The sequence below is a fragment of the Astatotilapia calliptera genome, chromosome 18, assembly GCF_964374335.1.
Source record: "Astatotilapia calliptera chromosome 18, fAstCal68.1, whole genome shotgun sequence".
In the NCBI taxonomy this organism is placed as follows: domain Eukaryota; kingdom Metazoa; phylum Chordata; class Actinopteri; order Cichliformes; family Cichlidae; genus Astatotilapia; species Astatotilapia calliptera.
In genome coordinates, this window is record NC_137439.1 from 27,842,910 (window position 1) to 27,867,886 (window position 24,977).

The following is a 24,977-nucleotide window of genomic DNA, read 5'->3' on the forward strand; positions in this document are numbered from 1 at the left end:
TTTATATGCAGGTTTACATATTCATGCATGTGTGGCTTCTTTTGGTTTATGTTATCGTGCAAAACTGTTAATAAACACATTTTAATTACATCATGAATTTACTTCCAATGTAGTTTTGCATTTCTGCATTAACATGAATACATGGGCTAAAACGTGAGGTCAGTCTTTACCCCTGAAGCTACTTTTCTATTGTTACACTGAGCTGCTTTGAATTGCAGTGTATAATGAAGCTTTTTATTTCCCAGCCTTTACAGGGCAGAGGGCAGTGCTTTTGCTTTGGAAGGAGGAGTGCTTTATTGACTTTAGCTTACATTATTGCCTTACTACAGGCTAGTGGTGAGATCCACATAACTGACTTGCTTTTATCTTTTACTGTCGGTATTTTTTATAGCTTAAAGTTGATCGTGGCAGTGATGCTTGCTCATCTGAGCTTATTTTAGCACTTGCCACCTAATAATTTATGGTGGCTCAGTAGTCAAAAATATTGACATAATGTTTCTCCCTGAAAGACAGTGCGTCTCCTTTTAACACTGCACATTGTTGCTTTTAAATCTTAACAGATAATGCTGTTTCCTGTTCAAACCACTCACTCTGTTGTGTCATACTTCCTGCTGAAAGATGTGAGACTTAATAAGTGACACTTCCATTCACCACAGTCGCCTTGCAGTGAAAAACTCTTAAAGCTTTAATTGGAACAGAATGCTGATGCCTTGCCTGTTAGATGCTATCTGTCTTTCTCCTGTAATACATACCAGCACATTTAGTGAAACCAGTTGAACTGGCACGAGCCAGAGTCATGCAAATGCTAATGTAAAACCTAGTAAAAGCTTTCTTCTATATAAGTAGGGTTATGAGTTAGTCTAACTCTAGGGCCTAAGCATTCTCATACTTATGTTTTTATTTGTACATACTGAAATTCCTTCAATTAGAAGGAGCACTATTAGAAGCCCTTTTCACAAGGTATCATTATCATGTGCTGTGTGTTGTGGCAAAAAGTGATTTCCAATGTTTCTGTGTATTTTTTATATGTATTACCTTTACGTATGTTGGTAAATAGACTTCGGTGAACAGGGTTTACAAAGGGGTTATATATAGAATTAAAAAATTATCTGTTTTTCAAGTATCTTTATTGTACTTACATTATAACCAATCCGGTCCTTTATCCCCACTTAAAATATTTTTTACTGAACTATTGTAATATTTGCTGCCATTTCTGCTGTTGTCTTGGCCAACTTACTCTTACAAAAGACATTTTTAATGTTAATGAGATTATTTTTTTTAACTGCATAAATAAAGGTTATATAAACGTCACTGCCAAAAACTGATTGTGGCTTCAACGTTTTTACACGAATGTTGTTCGTGGCTCAAGATTACTTTATGTCATCCATGAGGGATGCATTTGATGTATATTTCACATATTATAGCCCAACAAGTTACTTATAGCAGTTTAAATACGAGCAATCAGTTTTTGGCAAATACTGGAAATCAGTTTTTGGCATACAAGCATTTTTTGGCACACCATCGGCACAGAGTCACCACCAGAGGGCGCGGGGAGCACATCTCCATGAATAAGTGCAGCTTCACTCCGGAGTTTCTCCTCTCGGTTTTTTACGTGCTCTATTCAGAGGTTATGAAACACCGGAAGCATTGCATTTGTTTCTTCATGAAATGGGGCCTTAAATAGACTGAATCAGACTAAATCGTAGCTTAATAAAAGGCATAGAAAGTAGAAAGGTGGAAGGATTTTCTTTTAAAGCAAAATGAGTATAAGAGAGGAGGGAAAAGTGATGCAAAGAGCAAGAAAAGAATAAAGATGAGAAGGAGCTGGAGAGAAGGGTTTCACAGCCAATCCGACACACAGCTGGAGGCCAAACAAAGCTTCTGGAGGATGATTAGGCAGAGAGGCAATAATATATACTCTCTCTCTCTCTCTGTGTGTGTGTGTGTGTGTGTGTGTGTGTGTGTGTGTGTAGCTGCTGATAAAGGCAGTTTGTTGGGAGAATGGGATACTTTGGAGTAGGGACACAAATGAAATGTCATTTTTCAGGGTGTTCTTTATTTTACTTTTTCAATAAGCCACACAGTTTCATGTTCTCTTTATATTGACTTTATTAAATATCTTGTTAAAGATGTTATGATTCTGTTAAAGTGCCTACTGAAAATTTGCCAGGGAAACATTCCCTTAGAGAGCTTCACATACAAGAGTTACTTGTCACATTACACACACACAGATTACTTTAAATATGATTTATGCAATTGTGCCATTCACATATGGTCCCTAATAAATACTCTGTTAACATAACTCTTATACTAAAACGCATCCATTTACAATGGAGGAAAGTAAGGTGAACATGTGCAAAGACACTAACAGGTACCTTTGTACAAGATATTCCATTGAGCTCCCATCACACTGAGAATACAAGTAATATGTGTAACAATTAATATACTATATTATAGTAATGCATTAGGATTCAGACAGACGCAATTCTTCGTTCTTCCCAGTCTCAACGAGAGAGTACATTCTCACATCCTTGTGCTTCTCACTAAAATAAAAGACCGGCGCTGCGGCCAGAGGATTATAGAGCTTTCATTCTTAATCTCATCAGAAGGCCAGTCAATCATCTCAAAACATTCGGTCAAAAAGACTGACAATCACAAAAAGAAACACACGTATAGAGATTGCATCGCAGTAAAAGGTCAACAGGTAACGTTTTACAAACACCTAGTCTATAAGAAGTTATACATGAAGGACGATGGATTGCTGCGTTCCCGATTCTCTCTTTGGCTGACGATATCACTTTAAATAAACTTTACTCGGTTCACTGTGTTACAGCGTAACACGCATAAAGATACATGTACAATAAAATACCTGAATCTGCAATCACCTGCGGAAATGCAATAAATATTTTGTCTCATTCCCATATCATCAAATATGAATATATTAACATTGGTTTAAACACAAATGGGCATGATGTGACTGCAGGGAACGGACAACGAGCCAGAGTTTTACAACTTAAAGGTTGTCACAGACCTACGATAGCTTTAAATGGGGATCTTCTACGAGGGAAACTATTGCAGACTGTAGCTCTGTCGGATGGTCCGAAGTCGTGTAACAGCTTGACACTTAACACAACCTGTAACTATGCTGAGCACGTTAGCTTATTTTTAACACAGTGCGAGCCTAAAATACGCCGCTGCGGGGCTTTGGACACCGGGTTCAGGGGAAACAGGTCAGAGTGCTGAGATCAAACATATGTACAGCTGAAAGCACCACCATATTGTGCAGCACATGTATGATACAGCAGAATAACTTGATGATACTTGTAATACTTCGATCTGTTCTTTCCCCCCTTATTTTTCATTAATTTACCACACTCACTCACACACACATTTGCTGTGGCACACACACAAGACATTAAAAGACAAACATTAAAAGACTGCACACACACACACACTCTCTTTCACACACTTGTGCCATTACAAGGCTCAATTGCACACACAGACATTAGAGCACATTTGCTTTTAAAGGAAACTTCTATAGAAAAAAAAAAAAAATTTATATATATATATATATATATATATATATATATATATTTTTTTTTTTTTTTTTTTTTCTTCTATAGAAGTACCTATGTGGGCCAGAGCTAGTAAGAAACTCCAGAGGCTCTCTCATTGCTCGTTTCTTTCCAGCGGTGAAAACATTTAGAGTGCTGCAGGCAAAGGCAGACCGGAAAGAAAGAACCTAAAACGTGTCCTATTATTTCTCGGACTGCAGCACTGTGAATGTTTCACTCTGGCGTTCGCTTTTGCAGTAAAATCGATCACAGACTCCGGGAAGGCCCTGGAGCAGCGATGGCTGTGAGGTCTACAGGTCGTGGGCGAGCCTCTCGATCTCATCGATGAGGAAGTCGATGTCAGACTGGGTGACCGAAGGATTGGAGACGACCATTCTGAAGAAGTTTACTTTATTGCCCTGAGGCTGGTAGCCCACCATGGTGGTCCCTGACTCCATCATCATGGCCTTGATCTTTGGCGCCACCTGTTGGAGTGAAAAAGATGACAAAACAGAGCCTTGTATTCCTGAAAGCAATCTAATAATGTGAACATCTTTTATTGGCTGTTTGAAGCTGATCGTGGTGGAACTTATAGTGTGATTATAGTTGTACCCTGTGGAGTTTTTCTCGCCTCTCATCTCCATCTGGCATGCCTCTCAGGCTGGGTGGAATGTACCAGAAGCAAACATTGGTGTGCTGCGGCTGCAGGCAGAAATGAACACGTCAGATACAGATCACGGTGGGTTTTTATTTATTTATTTGCATTTACATACAACAAAATTCTGTTAAACAGCAGTGAATTAACCCTGGTGATTAAAACTGGACATTGGTAAAGGACAAATAAAAAGAGGGAAGCTCACCACTCCGTCAAACACCATCTCATATCCCTCCCTGTTCTTGATCTTGTTGTATAGGTACTGAGACAGATCCAAACACTTGTCAATGTGCTGCTCAAACCCAGTGGTGCCCTGCAGGGGAAAAGAGAAGCCAATAATTACAGTTAAGAACACTCAGTATAGCACTAAATAGCATTGCACTAACAAAGCCATGAAGGTTCTTATTGGCTTGGAGATGCTTTTCTGTCTTTTTTAGCCAGCATGTATGCACCCGTCTGTCCACCCGGCTCACCTTGGCTTTCCACATGAGCCAGAATTTAAAGATGTCCACATGCCGGCCACACTGGATGGCCTTGTCCCCTGTGTCATATGTAACGTCGTATTGTTTGTCTGGTTGGAAGAGGTAGCCAGCGCACATGGAGTTGCAGCCTGCTAGGATTCCCTACAGACAAAGTGCACAAACTGTTAACATTTCCTTTCACAGGTCTCCTGCCCAGGCTGTCATCATTTAGACATGTCAGACTACATGTACCAAGAAAAGCTGATGAGTATGAATGTGCAATATGGATATTCATAGAACTGTATTTTTCATAGGTTATAATGAAGAAAAAAAACCCAAAGTGTAATGGAAATGTTTAAGCTTTTGCTACATGTCTGTGTCAAACTAACCTTACTGAATGAAAGCCTCCATATTGTCTTATTCTGTCTCTGTGTTATCTTTCAGATATACAGCATGTTGATGTACAAGTTATCTTTTATTACACAGTGTTCTAACCGCAGATGGATAACTTGTCTTCATAAATGATTCGATTCTTTTAACTCAAAGAAAAGCATGAAACATGTTTGCTGGTGTGCTGCCTGTACTACTACCCCTTTACAAACATAAACAGAAGTAATTAAGAACATCAATAGCTGTAAAGCTCAATAGCTTTACATATGTATATATATGTGGACCTTATAATGCCAAGTGGCGACCTGCTCCAACGTTTGGATTAAAAAAGTCCCTAAAACTTGTCATCATAAATTTTTAAGGTGAAGTAATAGAAACAAGATACTGTGTGTGTGTGTGTGTGTGTGTGTGTGTGTGTGTGTGTGTGTGTGTGTGTGTTCCTGTACCTTTTCTCTGACCAGGATTGCTGAACACTGCAGTGGCACACCCATCATCTTGTGTGGGTTCCATGTGACAGAGTTGGCCCTGCAAAACATGTTGTCAGTGCTATCGTTAGCACGCTGAGGTTTCTTTTAAATAACAACACACAGGAGCTTATCAGTTCCCATGTGCTCACCTCTCAATTCCATTAAGCTTATGGCGATGCTTCCTAGACATCAGCAGTCCACCACCCCACGCACCCTAACGAGATAAAACAGTACTGTTAAAGGAGTGGATGACGCACTGAAGCTCCTGCTATCATCACTACTGCAAACTACTCACATCAACATGGAGCCACAAGTTATACTTCTCACAAATGTCAGCAATCTCATTGATGGGGTCAAATGCTCCATACACAGTTGAACCAGCTGTTGCATTCACAAACAATGGCACATAACCCTGCAGATGTAGTACCCAGGATAGATGAAAAGAAATGTGGTTAGAGATAAAAGTACATGGAGATGCAATTATATTAAAAAAATAAAAGGGGAAAAAAACCCCTGACCTTCTGTTTAGCGTCGAGGATTTTGGCTTCCAAATCCGCAGGAATGACTCTCCCTCTGAAAACGAGCAGAGCAGCATGGAATCGCTGTGGATCTACATGTTGCACATACAGTATTCATCAGATGATTTCTGCAACGATTACAAACCTCTCATCCGTGCTGAGCAGGATCACGTTGTCAGTGCCGAAGCCCAGCGCAGCTCCAGCCTTCTTTATGGAGTAGTGGCTCTGTGGGGACACATAGCAGACCAAGCTATCCATGAAATACCTTTGAATTCAAAAAGGGGGGATATTTTGAGAGCTCATTGTTGCTTGACATTTTTCCTGCTCTCTGTCAAGTTGTCAAATTCAAAATACAAAAAAACTAAAATAATGAATTAATTGAAACAGCCAGTGCCCTGATTTAAACAGACCTACTGCTTATTCCCTGACTTTGATTAATCTACAGTCAATGAAGTAGCTTATCTGCATTGTTAGATTACCTGAGATGTACAGTGTGTGTGTGTGTGTGTGTGTGTGTGTGTGTGTGTGTGTGTGTGTGTGTGGTCACTTACATGCTCAGATGTGAAAAGGACAAGGCGGGGAGCAGCAGACATGCCCTTGGTCTTCACCTCTGGGAAATACTTGTACCGTGCGATCATCACACTGTACATGTTGGAGATAGCACCCCCTGTTAAGCACACCGCACACACATCAGTACCCTGGACAGCAGCACACAGTCTGTGCAGTGTACATCCACGTGGAATATTTGGACCAAAAGTCATACAGTAATATGAATATTGGCTATACATGGGTAGTGTGATTTACAGACCGACCTGGGGAAAAGAGGCCGTCACCCTCTCCGTTTGGCCAGCCAATCATCTCTCTCATTTTCTTCAGAGTCAGCTGTTCCATCAACACAAACACCGGGGCGATCTCATAGGTGAACCTGACAATCATAACACCGAGTAATGAATGCAGCACATCATTCAGAGACACTGAGCATTCTTATGCACTCGTAAGGCAGAGAGTCCACAGACTCCCCCAAAACACACACAGTGATATTCATTGTGTGTCCATATTATTCATTAGTCCTTCTATAATTCCATCTGCAGAGCACAAAAGTGGAGCTTGTGCTGACTGGGCTAATTAAAAAGTGGCCGATATGAGTCAACCAGCAAACATTCATATTCAAATGCCTCCTAAAATCACTCAGTGGTTTAATTAAAGCACACAAAGCTCTGATGGATATCTGTCAATGGTGCCGATCTCAGCGGCGACTCTGAATGGGGCTGATGTGATGGCTGAGAGAACTCGCGCGCGCGCGCGCGCGTGTGTGTGTGTGTGTGTGTGTGTGTGTGTGTGACAGAAGGACAGGGAGAGGGAGTGCTTTAAAGAGATAACAGCCAACAGAGATAACAGCCTCTGTTGGCCCCAGAATATAGAAAAAATGAGGGAGAGCCTATGCCTATGAATTTCATTATTTCATTAAAAAGATGAAAGAGAAAAGATTCAAAAACAACAAAAAAAGAAGTAATCTTCACACTCTTGAAATGAGCCAACGCTTTTAAAGCTTGATATGTGCCTGACCTCTCTGTCAGTTAATAAAAGATAAAACGACTGTTATCTCCACGAACAGCCACCAACAAAACTCCTGGAGAAGCTAAAGTGGGTCAAATGTGTCACAGAAAGGAGGCCTGAGCTTTTGCTCTCTTTGCTAAGTGACATTTCACTGCTTCCCACACGCACCCTTAACGCTGATCCCTGTTTACCCCGCTTCTAATGAGGCCAGTTACACAACGCTCCTCCACCTCCATCGCTGTAGCTTCACCCATCACCCAAATTAGAAGCAGCGTTATCTCCACGTTTCTTCGATTCCTCCCTGTCTTTTTCCCCTCCCCTCAAATAGCTATCTGCACAAGGGCTGAGGTTGTTTTTTGTAGTTTGGTAGAAAGGGGGAGGTATAAAGTCTGCGAGCAGAGTGAGATTTAGGGAAACAATGCAATGAAGAGAAGTGTGACAGAGGACAACAAAGGAAGATGAGGGGATGATGCAGGGTGCGCACAGAAAAGCACGCAGCAAAGCAACATCATGAAGCACGCACAACGCAGAGGCTGAGTGACAGAGAACAAAAACAAAGAGACAAAGAGAAATTGAAAAAAAAATATGAAAGATGAAGAAAAATAACCAAGGAGGCATTTTTCTTGTGTAAATATTTCTGCTGATGATTTTTAGCTTTTGTAAATGCGCTGGACTACTCTATGACTTCTGGGCTGTGACTATGATTTGCTACACCCAAGGATAACACTTCACTTTTCAGTCCCTCACTGGCCTCATCTCACCAATTTAGTGTCCTTTGATATAGTGGAATTATGGTTTATATAAAGCAGACTTAATAACCTGGATGTCTCATATTCCTTTCTTCTCAAAACTCATCCCAGCCACAGGACAAAAAAAAGGTACAAAAAACCCCAGTCAACCTTTTTAAAATTCTCCTTCTCTCTGAGTCATTTCACGCTGTAATGGCAATAATGGTGATCATTATCACAATCAGAGCCAATCATTGGTCTTTTCAGGGTGAAAATTACCCCTCAGTCACCTGCCTGTCCCCAGGGACAGCCCCTAAATGCCCTTATTATCATCATCAAGGGCACTCAATGTGTGCGTGTAAGTGTGTTTATGGATGTGTTTGTGTGTGTGTGTTTGCGCGTGTGTCTGTATGTGACTAACCCTCTGACCCCCCATCACCACCACACACATTCCTCTCAGCCCCTCAAAGGACCACTGAGTCCGTCTGTACCCACGGGGACAATAGAGCCGGAATGAGCACTCCGTGGGGAGCTGCGGCAGCCAGTTTCCACAATGTAACAGGGTTTTCTGTGCAGCCGGAGGACATTGTGTTTCAGTGTGGGGCCCAGCTGGCCTATCTGCTAACACCAGCTCACAATGAGCCTGTAGTCAATGGACTGGAAACCCTAGCTGCTGTATCTGGGACAGCCAGAGCTGGTGTGTGTGCATGTGTGCGTGTGTCATTATGAAAGCGTGCACAAGCGTGTGTGGGAAGTCAATGGCCCCGTCTCTTGGGGCATTCTTCCAACCAGGAAATGAGATGGGAAAGTTTTTCTAAGAAGGTAGTTTCCTATGCTAATGTTTTAATAGAAATTGGACAAATTAGGTGTCACAGTTTTCTTCTAGCCTTTGCTTTACTGTCCTCAGAAGCAAGTTTGGACAATATTCTTTTAGGTCTAAAGTGCATTGTCTTGTAATTAATGTTTATTCTGGGTGACCTTTTGTGCTGCACTCGTCCTGTTATTTTCTGCAGTTATGTGCCAACCCTTTCACCAAGTCAGACTTATGCAGGTGTGATTTTTGCACTTCACTGGAAGTTCAGTTCAGTTTTCTCCTATCTATGAATGCGGCAAGTCTGAACTGAGACTGAAGTCACGATACAAACATCTGTATTATCATATCATAGTTTCATTGTGATTGCCATATGAAGCTGTTAATGACTAGTTAAAGGAACCCAGTCTGTAAGAAGCTGTAATGTTTAAAGGTTGTTTGGGTAATGGGTGAACTGTAAATATATACAGAAACCATGCAGTTTATATTTTCTTCATGATCTAATAATGACTACATGATCGAGCCTTAGCTTAAAACAATCCTCATTCTTTCGTTATTATCTCCTCTAAAGAAATAAAAAAAACCCTACATAAATAAAGCACTCCTACCAAACCTCAGCTGTTTTTGACAGACCTTAACTGATTTGTGTCTCTCACTAATAAAACAGCTGCAGAATAAGTTGATTAGCTGATTGCCTCTTATTGTATTCTGTAACATTTCCCATTTCCAGCCTCCATTGTGGCATTTTGCAGCTTTTCTTTGTGTTATGTAACAATAGAATTTATTAGCCTTTGACTACTGACTGCTGGACAGACTAAACAGGTTATTTGATAATGACTGCTTTTGTTGTGGATAACTGGGGGTGTTTTTTCCACACACTTCTGATATTTCATACGTAAAAAGTTGAATCATTTCACTACGAATATTTTTGGAAGGTGAAATTATTAATATTTTAAACGTTGCTATTGATACACATCAAAATCTAAGAAAATCACATGAAAGTGACATTGCTATAAATATTAGGCTGATTATTGCTCAGTAAAAAATGTGGATGAACTGACTGTGGTCGTCTGTATGAACCTCTGTGAGTGTGCTTGTGTTTTGCTATAATTTGTCACCTCACTCCAGTAATCGTGTCACAGAGTTGTGGCTTTTCGTTCACAGCATGTCTGCGTCAGGATCTGTGTGCTGAGAGCGTGTGCAACTGATGTGGGGTTCAGGCCTTCTCCACTCAAGCTGGGTGAACATGTAACTGTGACCTGAGATCAATATGCAATCTAACCACCCCCTGGGGCTTGGTGGTGTGTGATATACACACAGTATAGCACTGTGCCAGACTACCATCTGTCAATACAGGGGGAGAAAACACAAACACTTTATATAATCGGGAGGCCTCCTTTGACCAGTGGTGGAGTGAGCCCAGGGGTACATCATAAGCACTTCCGCAATGCTAATATATGATGATGACTAGAGGCTATTTCCACTGGCCTACAAACAGGAAATATCAGTTGTCCCCCTGTGAATTGTATAGGTGTTTCCCTTCTATACATAAACTGTGTCAGGCACTCGGTACAGAGAGCGTACTGTGTGACTTACATGTTGGTGTTGGCGGTGGAGGTGAGCCACTCTCCAGCCAGACCAATAATGTCTAGGCCAGAAGATAACTGGTTAAAGAAGCGTGGGTGACCTAAAGGGAGAAAAAAATAATACAAAATAAATATTAAAAAGTTCAATAATGGGTTTAAATTCAGTCATCATTCAGGTTTCATTTTGTATTTCCATGGCCAACCATAATAGCAAAGGGATCTGACAAAGCGCTGCTCAGTGGGCCATAACAGCTGTATGACAAGCATTTAGACTCTCACACACACACACACATATACACACAGTGACTGTGTGTAGACCTGGAGCCTGTATGCAGTCATGGATACATGTACACTGTGGTTATGGAGGTGCCTGCCTCACATAATAAACAGAGTAATAAAAAGAATTAACAATAAAAATGAAATAACAGCTGTGACAAAAGAAATGAAAGGTGTGTGGTTTCAGCACCGCCGACAGCTCCTCCAGCCCACAAACTAAAAAAAACAGCCACAAAATGTTTTGAGAAGAAAGAGAGGGAGAGAAAAAAGTGCTACTGAGTTGTAGACACAGTCAGTGACTGCCTGATATATAAAACCCGGGGGACAGTTTGAGCGTTGTCGTTTTTAACAGCTTGAATCAGCCCGTGTTAGGATCCCCTCAGGCGACACATGCTTTAATAAGTCGGGGGGTGGAAAAAAGGGAGGATGTGAAGTGAATTACCAGGGGTACAATACATATGGCAGTCATCTAAATAGGCTGTGTACTCTGCGAGAAATGGCCCATTCTCTAATAGTTTGTGTCACATTCAAAATCCACACACTGAACATGTGTGGATATTAACAGAGATGTAATGTCCTGCTTTATTACTATAATGTGTGTGGCAGTAATAAGGTGCAGGACTACATCTCTCACTGCTGTTTGCTTTCAATGCAAAAAATTAAAAGTTAATTGCATCTTCGCCCACATCACACATACCAATCTCCTCTGCCATCAAAAATAACACACACCTCCATGTGAGTTACCCAAGCACATATACAAAAAAAACAAAAAAAAAAACAAAACAAATCTTTCCCTGTTGAGGTAGGTTAATGTTTCCTCCACGATGAAGGTCGTCCCAAAGCCCTTACCTGTGCGGACGCCATATTTGAGCGTGTCTCTGCAGTCCACCAGGATCTGCTCCAGGGACTCGGGCTGGTCTGACAGCTCCAGGTTGAAGCCCTCGATCCCCTCCAGGAGCTGGTGAGGGTGGTGGAAATCCAAAACCTTTGTAGACCGGTCGAAAGTCTTCTTGACATAGTTGGTAAGGATGTCAACCACCTCCAGCAAAAACTGCATGGTGGGCTCTTCTCCATTTTTAGCCGGCAGTAGGTCTAAAAGAGGCGTGGGAAAAGTAGGGGAAATGAAGCCATTTGTGATTCTGGGAGCTAATATCTGAGCACGTCAATCGATTAGCTTATCTTTTGTAAAGCTAATGCACTTTGTTTTTGAGTGAAATTCTAAAATTCTCTCCATTTTCCCCGCAGTTTCTCGGGCTACATTTCTGTGCTAGATCGAATAAAGACGGCTCCATAATTGGTCTTAGGTTTTGGCTAGCAGGCTTTAAGTTGTGAAATAGCCATCAAAACACACAAAAGACATTTCTCAGCAGACATTTTAACAGGAAAGAGTAGGCAAACACTTATGTTTAAGATGACATCAAAATAAATTCTGTTCTTTGAAAGGAAAGTATTTTATATTTAATCTAAGAAAAAAATAGTGCTTTGTAATCTATTTATTCCGTCGCGTTGTCTTAATTTACTTTAAAAAAAAACTGATACGGACATGAAAATAGCACAAAATCACGCTTGCGCTAAATTAAGGTGTTAAAATCAGCTTTCCCCCCTCACTTTGTAAGTCACATTTCTGCCACCGGAATATCCAAGTATTTTAGTTCTGCAAGGCTTTTATAAAGCCTCGAGTTTAGCCTCCGAAAGCACGGTTTACATCACAATACATACATGAATAACCCAACCACAGTTTGGCCTCTCGTTCGTTCTGTTGATATTGGCCTAATAATTAATTTTCCTGTAAAGCTCACTGTCATTATCAAGCAAAAAGAGGACAAACGCAGAGATGGCAGACAGACAAGTGAAGACGCTCTTCTCTGTTGTATGTCAAGAAAGCCATGTTTAAAACGCCCGAGTTATAATAACAACAATAATAATGTTGGTGTTTTTTAAGGAAGATCTGGGATAGCGGAAGTGTGGTTTCCTCACCTCTCGCGAACAGGTTGGAGAAGTCGGTCTCGGTACGGCGAAAGCGCGCGTCCCTGTCGCTGTTATCGCACGAGAGCAAGTTCTTCTGGCCCGCGAGCCTCCCCTTCTCCTCCAGGCTGTTGTTCTTCTGCAGGAACCCTAAGGTGTTGCACGGCGAAGAGAAGGAGTTATCACCAAACATCTCCATCCCACTCATAAAAAAATAAAAAACAAAAAGAAAAACGGCGAAATTAAAATATAACAGAAAATAAATTTTAAAAAAAAGCAAGAAAGAAAATTGAGATTTTTGTGAAATTTTTTAATCAGCCCATAAACAGCCGGAATACTTCAATCTGAAAAGCTTCTCTGTTGGAGGCCAAATTTATAAGCTAAGTAGGAAAAGGAAGCACCCGTGGGTGCCCGCCTTATCCCGTGACATCACAGCCTCACCCCGTCAGGAAGCGCCCAGCCAGCTTGCCCCTCCCCTATGGGCGCAGACTGATTGCCTCGGTGCTCAGGACAGGCTGCCACACACAGCCAATAAATATACACCCTCCGAAGAGGGGTTAATGAAGGATGCAAAGTGCCCTGAAGCAGCGTGTCTCTACAGGGCCACCGTCAGATTTTATAAGCTTTTCGCATATATGTGCAGAATAATGCGTGGGCCTAATTGCGCGTCAAAAACACGGGGAAGCCACACGCTCTTTGTCGCTTAAATTAAAAATATATTTTCAGTGAAAATGTTCATTGCTCATTAATAAAGCGTATGAATAATTAGTGGCCACTGCGCGGGGTTAAAACGTCATTTAACTAATGAAAATCCGATGATCACTTACTAAAAAACCAAAAACAAACAAAACAATGTCAGACTTTCTCAGACTTGTGCTGCAGCAAAGCGGTCAATAATGCGCCTTTTGAATGGGTAGAGCTTTACGTGACACTGAATTCAACTTGCGTGACTGCAAATAAATAAACATCCACACTTTCCATCGTGTGAGCCTCTGAAAGAAGCAGATTCCTTTAAGTGATGGAGAAAATAAACGTCACATCCACCCCCTCCACTGTAACAAAAAAGAAAATAGAAAAAAAGGGGGGCTATTAGAGACACTGACAGTAAGCCTGAGAAAAGTGACTCAAGAAATAACCGGATGTGATAGGAAAAGCAAATCGTTACGAGTTATTTTAAGGCACGTTCTGCTTTCTGTTTCCAGGCTTGCCCCGGAGATTTTTCTATTGGTGCTGAAATGGGAAAGACAGGGGAGGGTGCAAGGAGGGGCGGGGGGCCTGATCCGGGGCTCTCCTCAGCAGACCTACAGGCTAATGTCCAGTGACCTTTGGAAGATGGAAACGCACACTGACAGTGTGGAGGACGGCCCCGCTCTATCAACCTGTAATGTGGCCTATATTTCTGAGGGCCTCGAAATGAGTAAGATCATAATAAATCGTAAAAGAAAATGTGAACCGGTCAGAAGGAAAAAAAAAAGGAAGGAAAGCAGTCATAACGGAATTCAATATCGAGAGCCATGGTATGTCAAAAAATCTTTTAAAAAATGTATTTCTTTATTTCATTTTCTTAAATAACATCTTCAAGATTAAACCATTTTTTTCGTGGCGAAACAAAACTTACCGCAAATCTTCATCCCCAGTTTCCTTGTGCATCCGTGCATCCACGCGTATTCGTTGGCTAAAACAAAATGAACGTTTGAGTTTCTGAGCGTGGAGACCGCGAGCAAATGTGGTGAGGCGGGTGATGGAGCACAGCGTGCACATGGAACAAAAAATAAATAAATGGAAGCGTGAAGGAGCGACTCTTGGCCAGGTGTGCGACTGTGGGGTGTTTGGGTATATTCATATTTTCTGTAAAGAATTGCACGGACTGTTTTGCTTTGTTGAACTCGGATTTAGCCTCCTTACACCCCCTCTGATCACAAGAGGGAGGGGGGGGGGATGAGTCTGCTAACACTTCCGATTTGAGTTCAATCAATAGGGACCGACAGTGACCCGCACGGCAAATCCACGCCGGCTCACACACCCAGCCAAAGGGCGGACTGGAATTAACACCCGTGAAATGAGCTCACGGAGGAGGGCAGAAATTAATTGAGTGGATCGCAGTATGTGAGTGGAGCGAGCTGGTAATGTCTCTGGTCTGGAAGTATACAGTAGGCGCTTGAAGCACAAACTTGGAGCGTAGTGCGTCGACGTATACACACACACACACACACACACACACACACACACACACACACACACACACACACACACACACACACACACACACACACACACACGCCCATGCATATACACTTAGTGCCACACACATGCACATACAAACCGGAGCGTGGACACGCGTGAGCTGAGATGGAGAAGAAAGCCTCAGGGAACAAGATGCAGAGCGCTCGGCGCAAAAAGTGAGAAGCGACGAGGCGAATGTACCTGATGTAGAACTTGCGAAAACAAAAAAACAAGCATTTAAATTTACTGAAGCAATCTCATTCCGACAAAAAACAGCCCTAGGTGCGGAGGCCGAGGCATAAAAACACACATACACGGACACACACACACAGACGCGCGCGCACGCAAAGCCGCCAGGCGTGAGATGGAGCGTGGCAGAGAGATAATGGCAACATCCAGCAGCAGCAGTACGCGAGCAAACAGACAAAACAAACATCCTAGTTTAAAAGGACATTTTCTTGGTTTAAATTTCCATGAAAGAAAAAGTCTGAAGATTTTTTTATATGTTTATTGGCACTCAAGGGCCACAAATAAAAGATTTCGAAATTTTGTATCCGGTAACGAGGAAGGGAAAATAAAGCATGTATTTGCACACCGGACAAAAGGAGCTGCAGGCTATCCCTGTAACGTTTTTCTGAAAAAACAAAAACTGCAATTATTTCCCTGCTTTGGACTGCAGATGGCTGCTCAAGTGTGCTCTAATGGAGTCAATTTTGTGTATGCGACAAAGGCTCGACGTGATTAATTAACCCACAGGTTAATGCACAGGTTTAGATTTTTCTTTTTCTTTTTTAAAAATGAAGCGAATAAAAAGCATGCCTAAACTATGAGAATTATTACAGACAATTCTTATATCAATTTTTTTTGCTTTATCAAGACGAAAGGTGCACAGGATCAAATCTTCAAATCTTCATGTTTTTAATTTTGGGTTGAAACTCATATTTTGAATAGAACACGTTCAGGAAAAACGCTCCGAGATCGTTAGAAATGCCAGCGCTTTAATGGCGCATTATTTCTGCCAGGTCCGCCGCTCGGCGCGCACCGCTGGTCCGCCAGACAGCGACAGGCAGCTGTGATGGCTCTGTTTTTAACCGGAATGATTAACGACGGAGCCCACACAGCAAATGGCCCGGGCTGCACTCTCCTTTATCAGACAGGGAAGGAGGGGAGAGAGACAGAGAGGGAGAGAGAGAAGCAGACAGAGGCGCGTGGAGGGTGAACCTGGGTTTAAACCGCTGTGCTGGCGATAGATCGCGCTGCAGAAGTGTCTTTGAGCAAGGCACCGAGTGGCTTTCACCACAGCCCGAGCGCTCTGAAGACTGAAAACCATAAACACAATTTAGCCTCGGGGAGCCGAAGCCAAAGTGTTGTTAACAGGGAGAGGAGTGTGGGGACCTACTTGTGGTCGGAGGTCTTAAATTAGCTGAGTTGGGGTCTTGTTCCCCGCCGGCGGCTCTCGGCTCAGACGTAGCCATCAGTCCTGTGTTACTTTGGTTTCCGGGTGCGGGAATTATTCAGCTGCAAACAAAACGACTCAGTGTTAGGAGAGACTGCGTGTCGGATTTCCGATAACTGCGTGCAGTTTAAACGGCAGGCCGAGATTTTGATCAGAAAACGCACGGATTTTGCTCCGTGAGTCACCAGGAGCGCTTCATTCTCCCTTAAACGGCTGAAGCCGAGCAATTTGGAGTGAGTTGCGCACAACGCGCAACCAAGACGCACATCGCAACACTTTGGGGGATAAAATGGCTGCATGGATATAGGTTTTATTTAGAGACACTCTTCGGATTGTGTTGCTTTCAGTCAGCTGTTAACTAACCCAGCGCTGCTGCATGACACAGGTTTACAGATGGGCCACAGATTTACAGATTTGTTTTTTGTTTTTAAGTTGGGAACTAGCAAAAGAAACATGGCTCGTTCTTGCAGTAAGTTCTTGTGGATCGTTAAAACCAAATCATCGTTTAATTTAAAAAGAAAAAAATGTTTTGTTATATAACAGATGACATTTTAAACGACCAAAACCAAAATATTAAAGAAAGAACAGGTAAGGCCCGCGTTTCCCATCGTATAAAATCACCGAGATGATCAGAAAATCAGAATAAAACGAATGCATTAAAATGATACTTCACAGGCAGCAAATATTGATAAAATGAGGTGACAGTGTCCACATAAATAACCGTTCCCCGTTCATGTGTTGACTCAGTAATCGACATTTCAATTAAGATATGCTTTGAACACCACCCTTACTACAATGTCATCACGAGACAGAGAGGCAGCGAGAGAGGGAGAGAGAGAGAGAGAGAGGCTGAACAACTAATAAATTCGTTTTGTCTCCCGTCTGGGAATGATTTATGTGAGAATTCTATTATTATTATTATTATTATTATTATTATTATTATTGTTTAATTTATGCTCTGATATTTTGTCCTCCAAAGCTGATCGCACGATATCAGCGGCTGAAAAGTGGAGTGGTTTAAGCATCTTCCCCCCAACCTCTGTCTCTGAAGAAACAGACACGAAGGGTGCAGCTGGAGAAGAAAAGAAGGGATCTTACCGGCTCACGGGGCGCACAGGTTGTCGAGTCCAGACAAAGTACAACTTAAATGTTACAACTGCCACCCGAAGGCGCGACAAGAAACAGTCCAGTGGTGGCGATGGCGGAATATCAACAGAGCGCACTGATAAAATCCCATCCGGCGGCGCGCAAGTGACCCTTTCTCACTCAAGAATATTTTTATTCGTTATTTATATCTGAGGATCCGGCTGCCCATTGGTCTCTTCACGCAGGCATGAGTCACAGCCTTGCCTCCCACCCTGACGGCTAATGAAGCTTCCCTGAGTGCTACTGACAGCTGCAATCCACTTTAAGGAACCAAACAAGCAAAAGGAAAAATACCGATGACGTTTACCCGCCCCTGTGTGCGTATATGTGTGTGTGGGCGAGCTCTTGTGTCTCCAGGTGTGGGTGGGTGTCACAGGGATGAGGGTGGAGACTTGAATGTAAATTTGGTTACATAGAAATTGACCTTGGAATGAAACTGCACAGCTGGGCTTTTAAATACCAACAGATACATATTCAGGACATCCGGTCCATCTCCTCATATCTGTTGATTGATTTGGTTTTGGGGACCTGTGGAAGCTGTTAGGTCATTTATTCCAGAATGGACACACGTATTATAAAGCGAGCAGGACAAGCCATCCAGGAGCCATCCATCCATGCAAGCACTGTCTGTAATATTCACCTTCATGAGATGAAAACATTGCCTACATCATAATTTCTGACCTACTCACTGCTTTAACCTCGCCACGGACAATAACGCCGAGACTTCAAAGCATGGCGGGCGCTGGCTTAGTGTCCTTTCTGTCATCCTCACGCCTGCCTCTGGATCCAGTGCACAGACAGGGACCAGCCATTATGTTCATTCAGCCGCTGCAATTTATTCAGCCTTTATCAGGAGCCAATCATATCTTTCTACACTCACAAGTGACATGTGGAGATGCATAAAGATAAACTCAGACTGATGGCATTCAACAAGGAGGCTTAGCTGCTGGGATTTACATCTGCACTAAAACAGGGCACATAAAAGGTCTTCACTGCTTATGAGTTTACATAGGCTAACATTTTATTTGTGCTAATTTAATTGCCGCCATAACAAAAGACTGGAGAGTGGACCAGATGGACTCCAGAATCAGTTCTTTTGTTTGGGTCACGTTACAGCTCTCATCCACAGTGAAAACTGAAAAACAAAACAAGTAAGAAATCATGACTTTGGTCTCTCTTGTTTCATGCACAAATTTGTGAAATTTACATACTCCTTATACCACATCTTTTCCCTGTCATGCAGCATCGCTTATCATCTTCACAGAGAGAGAGCTGATGTTTAAAGAATCCGGAAATCAAAGCCATGGGAGGATTCAGCAAACATGGTGGCAGACGTGCAAACTTCCAGGGGAAAGTGTTTTTTTGTTGAATTTCATGCAATCTGAATGATGATACATAAACATGTTTTTGTATGTCCCGGTGACAGTTTAGATAATGTTTTAACATAACTGCTAGAGTCAGCATCAAAGGGTTGGCCAAGTTGGCTGCAGAGTGTCCAGATTGCTGCTAGGAGACCAATAGTTGGAGACTGCTGATGACACTTTAAGTGATGATCAAACATAACCGCTTAGAAGATTTTTGACTTTTAAATATCTGTTATTATAACAAGAATGAGGAACACGAATGCAGCATTTACATATCATCAGATCTATAGGCCGAAACTCCTCAGCTGCTTCTTTGTGTTGAGCAGTTAGCTGCTAACTGTATGTGCTGTGTGTTCCTAGTGTTCAGTTTTAGCATGTCTGGTCATAAAACTGCAGGGTTGTATTTTCCAATGCATTTTTAGCATCAGTTCAAACAGGTTAAGGTATTTTACATTTAATCACATAATGATTCTCAAAATGGATATGACTCTGATCGAGTGGATTCATTTACAGTCTCTTCTGCAGGTCAACGTGCAAATGTTTATCGGATTTATCAGGAAGCGTGTGTGTGGTTTGTCCGTATATTTTCACGGCTGATCTATCAGCGATTTATCAGTTCACATTTTCAGGAAATGAGGGCATCCGCTCAGTCCACATGAGCTCCTTTAATTCCAGGTGAAAATATGAGAGAATATGTAACTGTCACTGTGTCTACACTGAAAAGACTGCAACTGTGGGCAGCAGCAGTGTGCCTTAAAATAAACACAATATATGTAACATAGTCCCTGCTAGACAGGTCGTACAGCTTTAATAAGGGTAAATATGAGCAGGAGGGCATGGCTTGTGTTTGTAAACATGGTTTTCCTTTTCATAATCATCACCATGATCATCATCATCTGAGGCTGATGAAGAGGAGCAAGATGAGCTATGAGAGGGGTCCTCATCACTTCCAGAATCAATGTCATCATCATCACTTTCTTCCTCGTTGCTTTTCTCTGCGTGTTGCTCTGATGGAAAAATCAAACAACACCTTCGATGTTTAGTCTGTAACATGCAGCCTAAAGTGTTTGTACAAAGACAACTGTCACCTTCCAGCAGCTTCTTCTGGATCAATGGGAGGAACTCTGAGGCCTCAGGATTGTCTGGCTCGTAGATGAGAACTGGAGCGAGGAGAGAAGAGGCAGCATTGACTAACTTGATGGTTCGCTGACTTATTCATTGACCGACAGATAGATGTATAGCAGATACGTACTCATGTGACAGAGTTTAACAGCCAGCTGGAAGTATTTGTCCTTCAGAGCTCTGAGGAACTGAAAGATAACATTTTCACTTTAAAGTTAAGCAAAAACATTTCAGACATGCAAAGAAAAAAGCACTCTGTGGACAGAGCATGAAGTGTGGACAAGCTGGACCAGTTGCATTGCTATACCTTCATTAAAAGCTCCACTGGAGCCTTAAGGTCTTCACACTTCACATTCACGTTCTCAGTCTGTTCTTTGTCCTCTTTAGCTTTATACACGAGGAGAGGTTCGGCTGGTGCGTGAGCATTTGTTGGTCCCCCTGACAATCATCACCATAATCACTTTTTAATGTTATTTCTTTTGCCTTCGTGCTTTGCATTTAATCCTGTACCCACCTGTTCCTTTCGAGCCTGAGGACTTTAACATCTCAGTGCCTTTCATTTCCAGCTGCTCCACAGGTGCTCAGCCAATCCTAAAATCACAGGTGATCTGTGTCAGAAATGTATCAGAGGCGTATCTCATTGGTCTGATCACTGGCTGGAAGAATTTCGATACTGTGTGGCTCTAGAGGTGGGCCACACACAAACTCAAAGAGCAGCTCAACATTATAAAACAATATGAATGCAGAGAACAAGTCTAAATAAAAACCAAATGCTGTCTAGAATAAAGGGCAACATTTACATATAGATGCTCAGGGGGTCTGTGTTGGTACTTGTTCGCGTACTGTAGGACAGACTTTGAAAGCAACAGCTTTCAAAGTCTGTCATCTTCACCGGGTGTAAATTCCCTTCACCACGTCCCATAGTTGCAGTCTAATTACTTATTTCATGTGTACTCTGAGAGCAGAAACACCTCTTATCCTGTTCAACTTTACATAAATGAATAATAATGTTTGTTTTTTGTTGCCCAAAACAGGACATATATAGCAGCCTTTGAGAGTCTTGCTGCTTATGGTCTTCTTATAATAACTACCAGATGAGCGTTTTAATGTGATTACTCAGGAACTACCGTTTTTGTCATCTCACAAAATCAAAAAATGAAATACTGATGACAAGCAGAGGAACACGTGAAGCTAACGTTGTCATTAAAATCTTTTCACCATCCGGTTTGCAAGTTGCTTTAGCAGAAAGCAACATCCAGGTGAAGACACAACAAAAATACTAATTATAATTATTATACATCTTCTTAATAGGATGTGTAGGGCAGTGAAAAGACAAACTTGAAAAATGTGTGACCCACTTAGAGCAACGAGTGTCCTGCCCAACAACTGCATAGCATGAGCAGCCTGTGAACAACAGGGCTGCAATTCACAGAAACAGCAAACCTGTAGCTAGTAGAAGCAGACCGTCACGGACACCTGCTGTTGCACAAGATGTTTATCTGCTTTAAGTCTGAGGTCCTGTTCTGTGAATTTCTGACTGTTTCTTGCAGTGGAAGTTGACGGTTGTTACTTTAGCTGTCGGAGAAGGAGGTAAACAGCCGTTACTAAGCAACGGCGTAACGCCCACTCGCTGTGGCCTTCATTGTTGCCGGAAATTTGGACATTATATCAGAGACATGCCAAGCAGTTAATGATGATTTGAAATCTATGGAATGAATGAATGAATGGCACTCCAGCAAAGATCTATTAAAAATTCTCTAACATTTAGATGCGTGTTATTTATTCTATTTTGTATAGTTCTTTATTCTAATGTATATAGTATTTCATTCCTTATCTTATCTTATCTTATCTTATCTTATCTTATCTTATGGAAGCAATGGTCCTGGGAATTTTTTTGTTTTTTAAAGCAGAAATGAGTGCCCATCACGGTGGTTAGCACTGCTGCCGCACAGCAAGAAGGTCCTGAGTTCAATTCTATCATCAAGCCGGGGTCTTTCTGTGTGGAGTTTGCATGTTCTCCCCGTGTTTGCGTGGGTTTTCTCGGGGTACTCCGGCTTCCTCCCACCGTCCAAAGACATGCAGCTTGTGGGGTTAGGTTAATTGGATAATCCAAATTACCACTAGGTGTGAATGTGAGTGTGAATGGTTGTCTGTCCCTGTGTGTTAGCCCTGCGACAGACTGGCGACCTGTCCAGGGTGTACCCTGCCTCTCTCCCTAATACAGCTGGGATAGGCTCCAGTGCCCCCCGCGACCCTGAAAAGGAAAAGCGGAAGCGAATGGATGGATGGATGAGTGCCCATAGGTGTTTCATGGTGACTGCTGTCTTGCGAGACTGCTTTGGGGGGAGATGCAGTATATGAAAATATATAAGTTGAACAATAATAATAATAGTGTCTCTTTTTTCTCAGTGAATATAATTTTTAAATATGGGTTTGTAACACTAACAAATCATTTCATGTAAATATTCTTAGCTCACAGACTGCACACACAAATAGTTACATTCCCGAGTGCCTCATTTTTTAGTTGTTACACGTTGTTGTTACCCTTCTGTCTTTTCCCTTACATTAATAAAAAGATTTACGCAGTAAATGAAGTTCTACAAATTCAACAGGATAAAAAAAATGAAACACTTGATACTCCGAACAGGTGATTACACACCCTTATGTGTCGACCCCAGTACTCAGCTCACGTCCACAGTGGACAATCTGGTGCATCCCATTATTTTTAAGGGAGCCCAGAGTATGAAGACCAAGCCAACTTATGACTATTATAATAGTTGTTTTGCATATCAGAGAATTTGCTTAATTTCAGTGTATGGAGTCATTAATTCAGTTTAATGTTTTATACTGGTTCATCCAATGCTTGCATGCTATATTCCTATAAAGATTTTCTGCTATTATACCCTCAACTTTACAATTTTGCAAACGTGTAAAATAAAGCAGAGACTAAGAATGCATTTGCATGTTTACAGTTTCTGAGCTCATATATTCAAGGGTTTGAAGGGTTCTCTCACAGCCCTTGAGAGACTGCCTCAGTCCACCCTCCATGTCAGCCATATTTCATTCAATAAGTAGCTGTTACTGCCACATTAACTGCGCACACATCGAAAGAGCTGCCCTCTGTCATGAATGTGTGTGTCGGTGAGTGTGGGAGAAAATGTGAAGATGCAACAAGGTATTGTGTGTGTGCGTGTTTAATAGATTGAGGTCTCCTCTGCTCTTGGCTCCATTGTTTCACGGTTGTCTTAAAATCTCAGCGAGATATGGACTGTCACACTGACAGGCTCCAGACTCAGACATCCCAGAGAGCCTAAATTAGCACATGATTGGCAGGACTGTTCATTTTCTCCTAGAGTCTGAAGTGCTGTTTAGAGAAAGGTGAGGTTAGCTTGGAGTGTTAAATGTGTATTTTGTTCTTCATCTCCTACACACACTCACTTGGTCTCATACACACACATAAAACCACATATCAATTAGGCAGGGTCATGAAGTTTCTTACACTGAGCACTCCCTTGGGACCGTCTTGTGCACGCTGACATGCCATTGAAGCGTGTGCATATTTGCTTTCAGTGTAGACTTTGTGGGCTTTTATTAACCCTCTCAGGCGCAAATTAAGTTTGTGTTGCTAATGCACAAAAGAATACCTGCAGTGGTACTTCTGAGTAAAAAAAACCTCATAAAATATGTATGTGGGGTAATCAGGTTGTTAGCTTTTAACTGTTGCAAATCTGCAACGCCTGCCTTGAGAGGGTTAGAGTGGAGAGTAGGAATCCAGGAATCTTGCAGGCAGGATTCCGTGTTAGGACCAGTTCTTATGGTATTATAGTATACTTCCCTTAGGCAGTATCATTAGAAAGCACAGTATACATTTTCACTGCTATGCAGAAGATACTTTATCTATCCATGCAGCCAGATAACACACAGTTAGTTAAATGCAGGAATGTCTTAAAGACACAAAGACCTGGATGACCTCTAATTTTCTGCTTTACAATTCAAATCTTGGAGACATCGTCTGTAACCCGAGACTTCTGAATGGCATGACAGTGGAGCCTTTTCAACCAGGATATGACTTTAAAGAAACATGTAGGATTCTTTCTTGCATTTGCCCAATATCTCTAAAATGACAAACATCCAGTGTCAGAGTGATGCTGAAAAACGAGTTTATACAGGGAGTGCAGAATTATTAGGCAAGTTGTATTTTTGAGGAATATTATTTTATTATTGAACAACAACCATGTTCTCAGTGAACCCAAAAAACACATTAATATCAAAGCTGAATGTTTTTGGAAGTAGTTTTTAGTTTGTTTTTAGTTTTAGCTATTTTAGGGGGATATCTGTGTGTGCAGGTGACTATTACTGTGCATAATTATTAGGCAACTTAACAAAAAACAAATATATACCCATTTCAATTATTTATTTTTACCAGTGAAACCAATATAACATCTCCACATTCACAAATATACATTTCTGACATTCAAAAACAAAACAAAAACAAATCAGCTCTCTGCCCTTTACCAATCCAGCCACGGGCCCATCCATCTGGCCCATCAAGACTCACTCTCATTTCATCAGTCCATAAAACCTTAGAAAAATCAGTCTTGAGATATTTCTTGGCCCAGTCTTGACGTTTCAGCTTGTGTGTCTTGTTCAGTGGTGGTCGTCTTTCAGCCTTTCTTACCTTGGCCTTGTCTCTGAGTA

The 24,977-nt window shown here is 41.8% G+C and overlaps 2 protein-coding genes across 5 annotated transcripts; both read right to left on the reverse strand.

Moving 5' to 3' along the window:
• Positions 1–3,593: 3,593 nt before the first annotated feature.
• LOC113010476 (glutamate decarboxylase 1) lies at positions 3,594–18,158 on the reverse strand. Of its 3 annotated transcripts, XM_026149546.2 has the most exons (17): positions 17,746–18,158; positions 16,591–16,709; positions 14,587–14,643; positions 12,981–13,118; positions 11,853–12,095; positions 10,738–10,828; positions 6,858–6,970; positions 6,597–6,712; positions 6,191–6,270; positions 6,046–6,100; positions 5,823–5,939; positions 5,677–5,741; positions 5,507–5,585; positions 4,683–4,832; positions 4,415–4,522; positions 4,167–4,256; positions 3,594–4,039 (listed from the first exon to the last, which is right to left on the reverse strand). In XM_026149546.2, exons 2-17 carry the CDS (start codon positions 16,664–16,666, stop codon positions 3,866–3,868), a joined length of 1,752 nt encoding a protein of 583 aa, XP_026005331.1. In that variant the 5' UTR covers positions 16,667–16,709; positions 17,746–18,158; the 3' UTR covers positions 3,594–3,865. The 3 variants fall into 3 exon arrangements, with proteins under 3 accessions (XP_026005331.1, XP_026005332.1, XP_080148326.1); XM_026149547.2 differs by lacking the exon at positions 14,587–14,643; XM_080292200.1 differs by lacking the exons at positions 16,591–16,709; positions 17,746–18,158 and adding an exon at positions 15,292–15,397.
• A 634-nt stretch (positions 18,159–18,792) lies between these two features.
• Positions 18,793–21,885, reverse strand: erich2 (glutamate-rich 2). Of its 2 annotated transcripts, none has more exons than XM_026149548.2 (7): positions 21,723–21,885; positions 20,794–20,870; positions 20,587–20,717; positions 20,410–20,467; positions 20,246–20,317; positions 20,039–20,164; positions 18,793–18,928 (listed from the first exon to the last, which is right to left on the reverse strand). In XM_026149548.2, the coding sequence occupies exons 2-7, from the start codon at positions 20,837–20,839 to the stop codon at positions 18,807–18,809; spliced, it is 555 nt and encodes a 184-aa protein (XP_026005333.2). In that variant the 5' UTR covers positions 20,840–20,870; positions 21,723–21,885; the 3' UTR covers positions 18,793–18,806. The 2 variants fall into 2 exon arrangements, with proteins under 2 accessions (XP_026005333.2, XP_026005334.2); XM_026149549.2 differs by having other exon boundaries at positions 20,587–20,690; positions 21,723–21,871.
• Between the last annotated feature and the right edge of the window lie 3,092 nt (positions 21,886–24,977).

Coding starts and splice junctions, on each gene's coding strand:
- erich2 (XM_026149548.2), bottom strand. CDS start 20,839: ATGAAAGGCACTGAGATGTTAAAGTCCTCAGGCTCGAAAGGAACAG. Junction 20,718..20,793: donor CTCAGGCTCGAAAGGAACAG/GTGGGTACAGGA, acceptor GATGATTGTCAG/GGGGACCAACAAATGCTCAC. Junction 20,318..20,409: donor TGTTAAACTCTGTCACATGA/GTACGTATCTGC, acceptor TCCTCGCTCCAG/TTCTCATCTACGAGCCAGAC.
- LOC113010476 (XM_026149546.2), bottom strand. CDS start 16,666: ATGGCTACGTCTGAGCCGAGAGCCGCCGGCGGGGAACAAGACCCCAAC. Junction 12,096..12,980: donor CTCCAACCTGTTCGCGAGAG/GTGAGGAAACCA, acceptor CGCCTCTTTTAG/ACCTACTGCCGGCTAAAAAT. Junction 5,940..6,045: donor TCCTCGACGCTAAACAGAAG/GTCAGGGGTTTT, acceptor CTACATCTGCAG/GGTTATGTGCCATTGTTTGT.